The sequence below is a fragment of the Triturus cristatus genome, chromosome 3_2, assembly GCF_964204655.1.
Source record: "Triturus cristatus chromosome 3_2, aTriCri1.1, whole genome shotgun sequence".
In the NCBI taxonomy this organism is placed as follows: Eukaryota; Metazoa; Chordata; class Amphibia; order Caudata; family Salamandridae; genus Triturus; species Triturus cristatus.
Genome location: NC_140584.1, coordinates 590,077,526 through 590,091,575, shown reverse-complemented (window position 1 = coordinate 590,091,575; position 14,050 = coordinate 590,077,526). Strand labels below are relative to the sequence as shown.

Below are 14,050 nucleotides of genomic sequence, written 5' to 3'. Positions count from 1 at the left end.
TTACCCAACTCAATGACACTCATTTTATCAACCTCAGAAGGATGAAAGGCTGAGTGGACCGCCGGGATTTGAGCCGTGACCATGAGGTCAAACACAGGCCCCTACAGTGGATGCGTTAGTCCACTAAACCATCAGACACAGTGCTTTAAAACAAATGTCACAGTAACAGGAATGTTTCTGAAAATACTCAATACAAAAATTGGTTAAAAAATAGGACTGAGGTTCATGCAGACATGTTAGAAACAGCCTATCTGGGACAGATCTGGATTTGTAGGCTTTTACTTGAGTTTGCATACCACAGCTAGTTTTAGCTGGAGCTGGGTATTGATTCTAGCTCAGAGCCAGAGGTCTCCAAATCTGTCTCTTCTTACAGCAGTGCATAGAGGAATAGCACAAGGCACTGCAATGACACCAAGTCCATTCTTGAACTTGTTGTGGGTCACAGCCACTAATTACCCCCGTGGGAAGAACGCAGCATCCATGATTACACAGAGGCACACGTATGAGAGGAGACAGAGCTGTGGGGGTAATAGAATCATTTGTCCATGCCTTTTAGCAGGGATTTGAAGCATGCACAGTAAGTTTACCCTACACAGACACTTTTGCAGACGAGTACACACTTGGTGCAGGGTAAAGGTCAACATAGAAGTAGCTATGTTGGATTTAAACAGAAGGTAGTTCACCTCACACTCAGTTGTGCTGTACAAATAATCAAAACACAATGCTAACCAAAATCCTTCAGTCAGGTTACTGTTGTGGATAAAACCTGAAGCACCTTCAGTTTAACTCTGCCTGGTGCCACATCAGAAGTGGCACCTGGGCAATTTCTGAGAGTCCGAAAAACCCATGTAAAAAAATCACAAAGCTGGAAATTTCAGGGAAAAACAAAAAGTTGCCAGATGGCACAAATGGATCAGAGTGCCCTGGGCTACTGTTATTATAGTGGTAAATGGACACTGATTAACTGCAGGGTTTTGTGAGCCCAGCTGGTCTGTAGATGAGATAAATGTAACTATATAGCTATCTTAGTATGTGCAGTATCATTCAGGAAACATGGTTATAGCTATCTATATAAAGATGTCACAGAAAACATGTCTGTAACTTTGCACAAACAGTATATCTGTAACTTATCCTGCTGCTAAATTTCCCATATAGCTCATTTGCTTGCAGCGTCTCACAAATAATATGCCTGTAGAACTCTTTGCCTATACGATATCTCGTCTTTAATTTGAATGTAACCCATTTAACTCATAGTGTAGACTATCTGTCAAGGTATGAGCATACGTGAGCTGATGGGTGACAAACAGCACTAAATAACTTCCAATTGAACTTCCTCTTGTAGCCATTATTATATCTGGAGCAAGATCTTAACCAACAGGCTCTGGAAAGCAACTTTTATTGTCAGTCACACCTTGGGTTCATCTATTTCCCCTGGTGACTGTTAGGGTCAGAGTTGGCAGCACAGCAGCAGTAAAGGTTCTTCCAGACCAGCAAGGAACAGCTCAGGAGCGAGCCAAGGACCACCCTCCACATAGGTTGAATAGAGATGCTAGATCTTTCTCCTCATTTACTTCAACGAGAGCCCATGGTCTGTATACCATGTATCCCATATACTCAGCGAGCATGGCTTCCTAAGAAAGATTCTGACATACACTTAATCAGTTTTATTCTAAACAAACCACAGAAATGTTAGGGTTCACAAACATTTCTAGTGTTTGTACGGACCGGTAGCAGACTTCAATTTCTAAAATACTTCTTCTTCTTTTGATATCTACAAAAACTTTACATCCTTCTTAATGTATCTATTTAGGCATGACATGCGAATGATGAGCAATAAATCTGGAAAAACTGGAAAATGCCTAGACACTTTGGATCTCTTTCACACTTTTCAGTGTTGACAAATCAAATTAAGATTGTACCTTGGATTTATCTGTAGCAACAATAATCTTGCTGTGATAACACGTTCCAAACATTGAACAGTTTGTCAATGGAAATATCATTTATCATGATTGGCATATAGCTGATGCTCAGGTCGCCACTGTGGAAGGTCTCCTTCATATTGACAATATTGTTTGATATTCTTGGAGTGCATCAAAATATCATCTGGATATATTGTAACAGAAGGATATAACATATATGGGAATGTGGCATCTGCGGCAAGTTAAATTACACGTCTTAAAGGCTCCAGTCATTCCCACATATCTTAACCTGAATACGGATATGCAACTGGTTCAAAAAATCCTGATGCTTACTGGAGGTGATCCAGCAGTTCACTGGGGAGCGGTTAAGGCAAAAGTAGTTTTTTTTTTAATCCTTATAATCAACATGGGCCTACATATCCCGTCCTATTTCGTTACAAATAACAATAGTGCACTGGTTGTGGGATCGAAACCTCAATAAATCTTTTCCATAGGCTTACAGCATGATATTTAGTTACGACTTGCTTGATCAATGCATAAATCTCATCCTTTCCTGGAATGACATCACTTTCACTTTCATACCGTTTGTGAGGTGTTCATTGCTCTTTGACCTTGTAGCGAAATACGTATGAAAACTCCAAATATTCAGTATGCATCTGCATTGCTGCTGTGCCTACTTCAAGCACTGTTTTGAGAAAGTCTATGGTCCTATGGATAACACAACTTGTACCTTTTATAATACATTTTTTAAACTATCAGTGAATTTAACTGCCAAGTATTCTTTTTTAATTGAACACGATTGTACCTGGTTGAGCACTGAATGCCCTCTTTGACGCAATAAGATGTATTTTCCCCTTTTAGTAGTTGCTGCTAATTTCTAATTCTTCTGTGAGTTGAGCCACAAACTTTACCTTAACTTAGAGCTCGTCACTGCTCTTACAACCTCAAGCACCTCATTTTCTTCCTGAACTTTCACAAGTTGGGTATCAACTAATTTAAATGAAAACAATGATTATATCCGCAACAAGTAGCATGCTGGGAGGGAAAAAGTCCCCTGCATGACTCAAGATGGTGCACCCTGCCCTGCATTTCCTGTAGTGAATGTTTGATTTTTGAAAAAATGTTTTGGGCCTCAGTGCACACAACAATCATGAGGGTGCAGTGAGGGCCCCCTGTGACACAGAACGCAAAGAAGAGTTGAGCTCAGTATCTGTATCAGGGCAGGCATTTTTCTGAAAGAAATAGTAAGCACAGCTGCCTGTTGTCAGATGCGAAAATTCTTCATACTCCAAAAACCAGGTCTGTCATCTATTGTGGCTGTAAATAGAGCAGTTTCTTTCTATTGTGAATCGCCGCTCTCCTACCAGTGACACCGCATGATGCCTCAGGTCATGATGCTAACAAGGAAACCCTTTACAGTAGCCAAAAAACAGCTTTAGTTGGGGTGCAGTGGGCCCCTCATATACCTTGGCCCCAGTGCCACTGCACCTGCTGCACCATTGATAGCTATGGCCCACCCCACAGATGTTCATTGTCTTCCGTTCTCTTTTTATATCTGCTTTTAACTCATTCATCATTTTCACTGTTGTATGACTACAGGACATTATTCAGCCTTGTAAACCAGCAGACACAGAGTGCACAGTAGCTAATGAGCCATCCAAAAACAACAGTTTATTAACAGATTTATAGCCTTCTTTAAAGTTTGGGAGACAGGGTACTCCACCGCACACTTGGCATATTACTCTATTGGCCAAACTCCCAGATGCCCTCTCTATTTACAGTCCGATCAATCATCATGTGAAGCAGCGGGGCCTCCACTGGTTACTTTGTATAGATGGCTCGACTGACTTTGGGTCATCGGTCAAAGTACCTCAGACCGTCCACCCTATTTAGGGTGGTCATTCCAACATGTTTCTTTTTCTGTTTGGGACAGTCTGTTCTAGCTGGCCAGAACAGGAAAATAAATAAATGACCCCCACACTCCTGGCAAAACCCTCCAGCGAGCCAGACACATCTATTTTTTGTTTTGTCAAAACAAACTCATGCTTTGGGAGTTTTATTTGCTATGTGGGTGCATGGGACACAGCAAAGTGCCTTTAGAGGAGCTGTTGTGCTGGTGGCTCCTCTGGGGGCACAGAGACCTCCGCCGGGCAGGTGGGGACCCTAAATATGGTAAGCTCTAGTCTGCCAGAGCATCCCTCTGCTGCCCTGTTGGAACAGAGAGCAGCCCAGCAAGGGCTAAACAAATCCCTCAATGTACTGGCAGGGAGGACATTCTCATGGAGATTTCCGCCCAGCTCGTCACACTTGTATGTTCTGAATTATTACAGCAACTATTAACTTTTTCACAATGAACATATAAAGCACAAATTAAAAATAGTACCACACATTTATGGGCGGCTCACCAAAGTATTTGATGTTGATCTAAGCACGTCCAGAGAACTACAGCGTTCAACACATAAACATAATTTGTATTCAACATAATTTAATAAACAACCTAGGTCATCCATCGTTCATGGCATGAGATATAAATATTTTTCATAAGGGAAAAGGATGTCGGCCAGACTGGGCACATTTCAACCGGTTCCCCGGTCTTTCTAAAGGAAATCAAACATCTAGGCTAGGAATAAACTTGTGCTGCTTACAGGAAATTGCCTGAATTTCACATTGATGTCCAGGCTCTGGTTGGATGGAAGCTGATAAACAAATGTGTACCTGGGATTCCCATTGTGAGACCTTTTCCCTTTGTCCTGGGGTGCCCACCGGATAATGTCTTGTGTCTATGGGTATAATCGCTTACCACCCCACTGGATAATGTCTAGTATCTATGGGTAGAGTCGCTTAGCACCCCACCGGATAATGTCTAGTGTCTATGGGTAGAGCCGCTTACCACCTCACCGGATAATGTCTAGTGTATATGGGTAGAGTCGCTTACCACCCCACCGGATAATGTCTAGTGTATATGGGTAGAGTCGCTTACCACCCCACGGATAATGTCTAGTGTCTATGGGTAGAGTCGCTTACCACCCCATCGGATAATGTCTAGTGTATATGGGTAGAGTCGCTTACCACCCCACCGGATAATGTCTAGTGTATATGGGTAGAGTCGCTTACCACCCCACCGGATAATGTCTAGTGTCTATGGGTAGAGTCGCTTACCACCCCACCGGATAATGTCTAGTTTACCTCCCCACCAGATAATGTCTAGTGTCTATGTGTATAGTCGCTTACCTCCCCATCGGATAATGTCTAGTGTCTATGGGTATAGTCGCTTATCTCCCCACCGGATAATGTCTAGTGTCTATGGGTATAATCGCCTACCTCCCCACCGGATAATGTCTAGTGTCTATAGACTCTTACCACCCCACCGTATAATGTCTAGTGTTTATAGGTAGAGTCGCTTACCACCCCACCGGATAATGTCTAGTGTCTATGGGTATAGTCGCTTACCTCCCCACCGGATAATATCTAGTGTCTATGGGTATAATCGCTTACCACCCCACCAGATATTGTCTAGTGTCTATGGGTATAGTCGCTTACCTCCCCACAGGATAATGTCTAGTGTCTATGGGTATAGTCGCTTACCTCCCCACCAGATAATGTCTAGTGTCTATGGGTATAATCGCTTACCACCCCACCGGATAATGTCTAGTGTATATGGGTAGAGTCGCTTATCACCCCACCGGATAATGTCTAGTGTCTATGGCTATAGTCGCTTACCTCCCCACTGGATAATGTCTAGTGTCTATGGCTATAGTCGCTTACCACCCCACCGGATGTCTAGTGAATATGGGTAGAGTCGCTTACCACCCCACCGGATAATGTCTAGTGTCTATGGGTATAGTCGCTTACCTCCCCACCGGATAATGTCTAGTGTCTATGGGTATAGTCGCATACCACCCCACCGGATAATGTCTAGTGTCTATGGGTATAGTCGCTTACCTCCCCACCGGATAATGTCGAGTGTCTATGGGTATAATCGCATTCCACCCCACCGGATAATGTCTAGTGTATATGGGTATGGCTGCTGACCTCCAGTGTCCACGGCTTCAGATACTACTGCATTTCACTGGATTGCACATGTACTCCCTTTGCGCTCTTGAGTATCTAGCAGCAGCTTGGGAAGGCAGCCAGAGCGGCTTGTTAGAGGCGGTGGTTTAGATGTAGAGTTTGGAAACAGTATGACACATTAATTACATGCTAATTAATTTGTTTTAGTTTAAATAAGAAAAAAAGGAGGATAGTTAAAATAAAATACTTGTAAATTGCCATAATGGCTTTTGTAATTGAAAAACTTCTCAATAGGTAATTCTAGTGCATGTGCAGTTAAATGTGATTATGTGTCACTGCAAGGACAACCATAAGAATGACAGACCATTACTGTGAAAAGGCATCCAACCCTATCTGGCAGATTGACTATTCTAAATACTTATTCCCCAACTTGTGTGAATGTGAGGTTATAGCAAGACGAGATAATAGGCATTCTCGATGTAGCGGTCCATCTGTGGAGTGGTCTGTCACTCGAAGGACATGTCAAGGTCGTCCACGCGATGTGAATGCGCCCGAGGGGTTATAGCCCATTTAGCATTAGTTCAGTGGCCAATGTTTTCCTCTGGAGGTGGGATCACAGAGACTCGGCAATCAAGTTCTCGGTTTTCACGCTTTACTCAGTGGAGGATTTGTTTCAGATATCTTCCTACCATGTACCTTTAAGGGGGGGGGGGTGTCACTGCAAGCTATGGTTCAAGGAATATAGCACAGTGGGTATGAACCAGTAGTGTGCAGCCTTACTCATACCCATCAACCACATCACTCGAAGGTGTATTATGGATTCCAAACCCATCAAACGGGGGTTACTGATTCGCACTGAGAAAGTGGACCAAGTCTCAAATCAATAGGGTGGGAAGTACAGTAGGGACTCCATTATTTTGTGGCTGTTGTGCCATGTCAATACAACAAAGGGAGGGTGAGGGAGAGAAACACTCTTGTTCCCCCTGGAACCTTAGATAAACAACGAAAGAGTGAGTAAGGGAGAGGACAACAGCTTGGGCAAAAACCAAAGGAGTTTGTTAAAAGAACCCTCACTCACCAACCTGGTTGGTGACATGCTTCATCATCGGGTTCCCACCAAGGAGGCTGAGTGCCTCCCTGGTGTGCTGCGACGCCTGATTTACAGCGGAGCTGGTTTTTGATGGAAGGGTGGGTGTGAATTTAAAAAGGGTTTTGGTTTTAACCTATAACCAATTTAATCCAGGTAAACCAAGAACCATTAAAACAAGTGAGACGGACTGGGACTGGTTGGTTAGGATAACCACAATCAGTCCGATTTAGATCAGTGAAAGGAAAATGGTCGACATGTTTCAGCTTATCAAGCCAATTTGGCTAAGCATTCCTCAGGACCAGATTGCAAACCACGGCGGTATGCGCACGCTAAGGCGCACCCTAACCAGTGGAATGACAGTGGTAAAACTTACGGTTCTACCGATAAGCCTCCTTGCTATTCCAGGGCTAATAAAATTTGTATGCAATGTACGACTTGATAAGCTGAAACATGTCGACCATTTTCCTTTCACTGATCTAAATCGGACTGATTGTGGTTATCCTAACCAACCAGTCCCAGTCCGTCTCACTTGTTTTAATGGTTCCTGGTTTACCTGGATTAAATTGGTTATAGGTTAAAACCAAAAGCCTTTTAAATTCACACCCACCCTTCCATCAAAAACCAGCTCCGCTGTAAATCAGGCGTCGCAGCACACCAGGGAGGCACTCGGCCTCCTTGGTGGGAACCCGATGATGAAGCATGTCACCAACCAGGTTGGTGAGTGAGGGTTCTTTTAACAAACTCCTTTGGTTTTTGTCCAAGCTGCTGTTGTGCCATGTCATCAGACACAGTTCAGGAGACTAGGTGATGTTCAAGGCCTGCCCCTATTTCTTTAGGGTGCCGAGGGGTCCTGTGAAGTGGGATAGCACCTCCCATTTGGCACCAAAGTTTGTTCAAGAACAGGTGAGGCTCATATGCACAGGTTAGTGCACAGGGGGAGCAAGGAAAACTTAGGTTTAGAGTGTTACCAAATGTGAAACAGGGATTACAGCTATAGAACGTAGGTTCCAGTAGTTCTGAATGTATCATGATCTGGCCCACACAATGGAAGTATTGCAGGCTTGCATGGGGACTTGGGAGCAAAGGAGAAAAAATCTTGTGTTCCACTTCTGTCATGCCACTCAAGTCAAAAGAGGCGCATCACCCTCTCCAGGTCACATTCCATGTCACCAACTGGATCAGCATTTGACAACATCGATTTTTACATATTGTCCTGCCTAGTCTAAAATATTGACTTCCACAGTATCCTGAAGGTAAGTCCATATACATAAGTTTAGATTTACTATTTTGACTCCACATCTATGAATCTACATGTATATGCCTAAGGGTATGCTAGAATAGAAAAGTGGCTCTCCTTGTGACGGGGCCTTTGGTTCGCAGCAGTACCCCGAGTTTCTTATAGCTACTGGACCTCTACAACTAGTAACTAGCAGTACGTATCTTTACATAGTTGTGAATTTAAAAATAGTAAACCTATACTTTCCTTCATAATATTGTAGTAGCCGATATCCAGTTTGGGATATTATGGTATGGCAGGACAATATTTTGCCACTCAGTATTGCAACCTTCAACTCGCTGGGCCATGGGCTGAGATGCAGCCTACGAGGCTGTACATCAGGTATACAAGTGTGGACTGAGGGGGGCGCGCACTCTACCAGGGCAGCTTTCGTGGCACGTCCCCATCCACCTCATGATGCGGCTCTTCAGATGCACTTCAGGTCTCGTACAAGGCGGCTGGGTGCACAGATATGTGGCTCCTTGGCAAGCTTTTTCCTTGAGTTTGTCCTCCACGCAGGTGTCAATAATCTGGACTTTTGCTCTTTTTCTCTTGGTCCAGGCGGTTTCTGCCTAAGCCAGACAGTCCAGCTACAAATCTTCCAAGGACTGACTGTAGCATCAGAATTCTCCTCTCTCTTAAGGTCAGTCTCACTTGTGAGGAATGGAGAAATTGTGTTCCCTACTGTTCTTGGTAATGGTGCTGTGCAGCTTCCTGGAAGGATCACAATGAGTGCTCGTTACTGGCTGCACAGGACCAGGAGTTAGCAGAAACCTGGGGTACTGGTGGGAACCAAGGGTCCAATCGCAAGGTGAGCATCTTTGGAATTCAAGCATCCTCGTAGGCATTTCTCCATGATTTATATATTTTGGGTGAGGGAGTAAGAAATGTTCACTGGGACGTGAATGTTGAAGTCTCACGCAAAACATCTCAAGTGGGATCAAGTTGCTAATTGGCAGATCTACACAGGCAGCGAAATCGGTTTTAACCAATTGCTGTAGGGGGCAGTTTTCTGGGCTAATGATTCTGGCAGCCCAAAAAACACAGACATGAGTAGAATGCTATAGGATGCCTAAAGCACATCCCCCAAAGGGCTGCTTCAAACTCAGTGTAGGACGATCAACTGTGACTATAATGAGGGGAGTCTCCATCTTGGGCTGCACGTGGTGTCCTAAAACAATACATAATTCAAACTACACGCGATCTGCATGTATACCTCACGTACTCACAACCACACAGCACTCACTCACGGACCTCAATCATGAAAGACCGAACAGAACCGATTTCACCTCTCCCATGAGTGCAGGTAGAATGGTCTCTTCCTCTGCCCATTAGATCACATGCCACCAGCTGCGCAGGGGCTGGAGAGAGGGAGAACACATTTTGCATCCGGTTTCTTTCCCACTTCCGGACTGCAGTGACTTCCTCGCACTATAGGGGGACATGACTGCTTCAGAGGTCCAGTGAATGCACAAGAGACTCTTCAGTGGTTAGGTCGCAGGGCAGGGGGCCACGAGGAGTCATAAGCATTTCTCTCACCTGTGGGGGTGCACAGAGCACAACGATTTGTACTTTTTTTGGAACCTATACTCTATTAATCCGAGCGCTGGGCTGATTCAGGTCATCCCCCCCCTTTATCGCTGATGACGTGCTCACCCTATGCTTTTTGCAGGACAGACCTGCAAGGGGTCCTTTGTAGCACTATGGCCCTAGAAAAAAACAAAAAGAGGAAACTGCGATAGAAACCGACTCAAAAGAGCGATGGGCACAAACAGACTAGATAGGATTTCCAATGCAATATGTGTGCTTGCTCACTGTGTTTCTTCTTTCTGTCTCTACAGGGACAATGGGCTGCAGCTGCAGCTCTGATTATGATGACTGGATTGAAAACATAGAGTTGTGTGAACACTGCCATTTCCCCATCCCACCAGACAGCAATGCACAGGTAAGAGTGTGTGGTGACAGTTTCACCAAGGGACGGATGGTGTGCTAAACCAACAGCTCTCATGGGTTCGTATGAATATGTCAGTCACTCCCAGAGAACAACAGGACTCAGAGTGCTTGCTGATAACTAACACTAACTTCCAAAGGATAGTAGGAATTTGTGCTGACTTTTGACAACTTTCCGAGGATGGTAGGAATGTGTGCTGACTTTTGACAACTTTCAGAGGATGGTAAGAATGTGTACTGACTTTTTCAGAGGAAAGTAGGAATGTGTGCTGACTTTTTCAGAGGATAGTAGGAATGTGTGTTGACTTTTTCAGAGGATAGTAGAAATGTGTGCTGACTTTTTCAGAGAATAGTAGGAATGTGTGCTGACTTTTGACAACTTTCAGAAGATGGTAGGAATGTGTGCTGACTTTTGACAGCTTCCAGAGAACAGTAGAAATGTGTGCTGACTTTTTCAGAGGATAGTAGGAATGCGTGCTGACTTTTGACAGCTTCCAGAGGACAGTAGGAATGTGTGCTGACTTTTGACAACTTTCCGAGGATGGTAGGAATGTGTGCTGACTTTTGACAACTTTCAGAGGATGGTAAGAATGTGTGCTGACTTTTTCAGAGGATAGTAGGAATGTGTGCTGACTTTTTCAGAGGATAGTAGGAATGTGTGCTGACTTTTTCAGAGGATAGTAGAAATGTGTGCTGACTTTTTCAGAGAACAGTAGGAATGTGTGCTGACTTTTGACAACTTTCAGAAGATGGTAGGAATGTGTGCTGACTTTTGACAGCTTCCAGAGAACAGTAGGAATGTGTGCTGACTTTTTCAGAGGATAGTAGAAATGTGTGCTGACTTTTTCAGAGAACAGTAGGAATGTGTGCTGACTTTTGACAACTTTCAGAAGATGGTAGGAATGTGTGCTGACGTTTTCAGAGGATAGTAGGAATGTGTGCTGACTTTTTCAGAGAACAGTAGGAATGTGTGCTGACTTTTTCAGAGGATAATAGGAATGCGTTCTGACTTTTTCAGAGGATAGTAGGCATGAGTGCTGACTTTTGACAGCTTCCAGAGAACAGTAGGAATGTGTGCTGACTTTTTCAGAGAACAGTAGGAATGTGTGCTGACTTTTGACAGCTTCCAGAGAACAGTAGGAATGTGTGCTGACTTTTTCAGGGGACAATAGGAATGCGTTCTGACTTTTTCAGAGGATAGTAGGAATGAGTGCTGACTTTTTGACAGCTTCCAGAGAACAGTAGGAATGTGTGCTGACTTTTTCAGAGGATAGTAGGAATGAGTGCTGACTTTTGACAGCTTCCAGAGAACAGTAGGAATGTGTGCTCACTTTTGACAGCTTCCAGAGAACAGTAGGAATGTGTGCTGACTTATTCAGAAGATAGTAGGAATGTGTGCTGACTTTTTCAGAGAACAGTAGGAATGTGGGCTGACTTTTTCAGAGAACAGTGGGAATGTGTGCTGACTTTTTCAGAGGATAGTAGGAATGAGTGCTGACTTTTGACAGCTTCCAGAGAACAGTAGGAATGTGTGCTCACTTTTGACAGCTTCCAGAGAACAGTAGGAATGTGTGCTGACTTATTCAGAAGATAGTAGGAATGTGTGCTGACTTTTTCAGAGAACAGTAGGAATGTGGGCTGACTTTTTCAGAGAACAGTGGGAATGTGTGCTGACTTTTTCAGAGGATAGTAGGAATGAGTGCTAACTTTTGACAGCTTCCAGAGAACAGTAGGAATGTGTGCTGACTTTTTCAGAGGATAGTAGGAATGCGTGCTGACTTTTGACAACTTTCAGAGGATGGTAGGAATGTTTGCTGACTTTTGACAGCTTCCAGAGAACAGTAGGAATGTGTGTTGACTTTTTCAGAGGATAATAGGAATGCGTTCTGACTTTTTCAGAGAATAGTAGGAATGTGTGCTCACTTTTGACAACTTTCAGAGGATGGTAGGAATGTTTGCTGACTTTTGACAGCTTCCAGAGAATAGCAGTAATGTGTGCTGACTTTTTCAGAGGATAGAAGGAATGTGTGCTGACTTTTTCAGAGAACAGTAGGAATGTGTGCTGACTTTTTCAGAGAACAGTAGGAATGTGTGCTGACTTTTCAGAGGATAGTAGGAATGAGTGCTGACTTTTGACAGCTTCCAGAGAACAGTAGGAATGTGTGCTGACTTTTTCAGAGGATAGTAGGAATGTATGCTGACTTTTAACAACTTTCAGAGGATGGTAGGAATCTGTGCTGACTTTTTCAGAGGATAGTAGGAATGTGTGCTGACTTTTGACAGCTTCCAGAGGACAGTAGGAATGTGTGCTCACTTTTGACAGCTTCCAGAGAACCGTAGGAATGTGTGCTGACTTTTTCAGAGGATAATAGGAATGCGCTCTGACTTTTTAGAGAATAGTAGGAATGTGTGCTGTCGTTCGACAACTTTCAGAGAATGGTGGGAATATGTGCTGACTTTTGACAGCTTCCAGAGAACAGTAGGAATGTGTGCTGGCTTATTCAGAAGATAGTAGGAATGTGTGCTGACTTTTTCAGAGAACAGTAGGAATGTGTGCTGACTTTTTCAGAGAACAGTGGGAATGTGTGCTGACTTTTTCAGAGGATAGTAGGAATGAGTGCTAACTTTTGACAGCTTCCAGAGAACAGTAGGAATGTGCATCAGATTGGTCGCACACTGCTACACCTACCAGTCATGTTCCCCCAATGAAAATGGTCCCTGAAGGTCAGCGTCGGCGGATACACCTATGCTCAAGAGTGCGTGCAAGTATGCGTGGCGTGTGCCATCCCTGGACACGTGTTTTGAGGTAGTTGCCTCTCGTCAGCAGGGAGTAGGAAAATGAGAGTGGGGTTGCTGTGTAAGCTGCTAAAAACATAATCAGGTCTAGTACCTCTCTTAGCGCGCAGGTGCGTAACCATGAGTCCGTCGACTCCACCGGCTCAAGGGAGCCTGAATATAAAGTTACATCAGATTGGTCGCACACTGCTACACCTACCAGTCATGTTCCCCCAATGAAAATGGTCCCTGAAGGTCAGCGTCGGCGGATACACCTATGCTCAAGAGTGCGTGCAAGTATGCGTGGCGTGTGCCATCCCTGGACACGTGTTTCGAGGTAGTTGCCTCTCGTCAGCAGGGAGTAGGAAAATGAGAGTGGGGTTGCTGTGTAAGCTGCTAAAAACATAATCAGGTCTAGTACCTCTCTTAGCGCGCAGGTGCGTAACCATGAGTCCGTCGACTCCACCGGCTCAAGGGAGCCTGAATATAAAGTTACATCAGATTGGTCGCACACTGCTACACCTACCAGTCATGTTCCCCCAATGAAAATGGTCCCTGAAGGTCAGCGTCGGCGGATACACCTATGCTCAAGAGTGCGTGCAAGTATGCGTGGCGTGTGCCATCCCTGGACACGTGTTTCGAGGTAGTTGCCTCTCGTCAGCAGGGAGTAGGAAAATGAGAGTGGGGTTGCTGTGTAAGCTGCTAAAAACATAATCAGGTCTAGTACCTCTCTTAGCGCGCAGGTGCGTAACCATGAGTCCGTCGACTCCACCGGCTCAAGGGAGCCTGAATATAAAGTTACATCAGATTGGTCGCACACTGCTACACCTACCAGTCATGTTCCCCCAATGAAAATGGTCCCTGAAGGTCAGCGTCGGCGGATACACCTATGCTCAAGGGACCATTTTCATTGGGGGAACACGCCTGGTAGGTGTAGCAGTGTGCGACCAATCTGGTTTAACTTTATATTCAGGCTCCCTTGAGCCGGTGGAGTCGACGGACTCATGGTTACGCACCTGCGCGCTACGA

The 14,050-nt window shown here is 44.5% G+C and overlaps 2 protein-coding genes across 5 annotated transcripts in view; one reads left to right on the top strand and one right to left on the bottom strand.

The window, feature by feature from the left end:
- LCK (LCK proto-oncogene, Src family tyrosine kinase) overlaps window positions 1-14,050 on the top strand; it is a 327,731-nt gene that overhangs the window by 97,072 nt on the left and 216,609 nt on the right. For both annotated transcript variants that reach the window (XM_085648416.1, XM_085648415.1), the window contains exon 2: window positions 10,138-10,241. In XM_085648416.1, coding sequence (XP_085504542.1) covers window positions 10,143-10,241 — 99 coding nt within the window. In that variant the 5' untranslated portion in view covers window positions 10,138-10,142. The remainder of the gene's footprint in view (window positions 1-10,137; window positions 10,242-14,050) is intronic.
- Window positions 1-14,050, bottom strand: part of LOC146857785 (myotubularin-related protein 9-like) — a 452,543-nt gene that overhangs the window by 428,814 nt on the left and 9,679 nt on the right. The window lies entirely within an intron of this gene.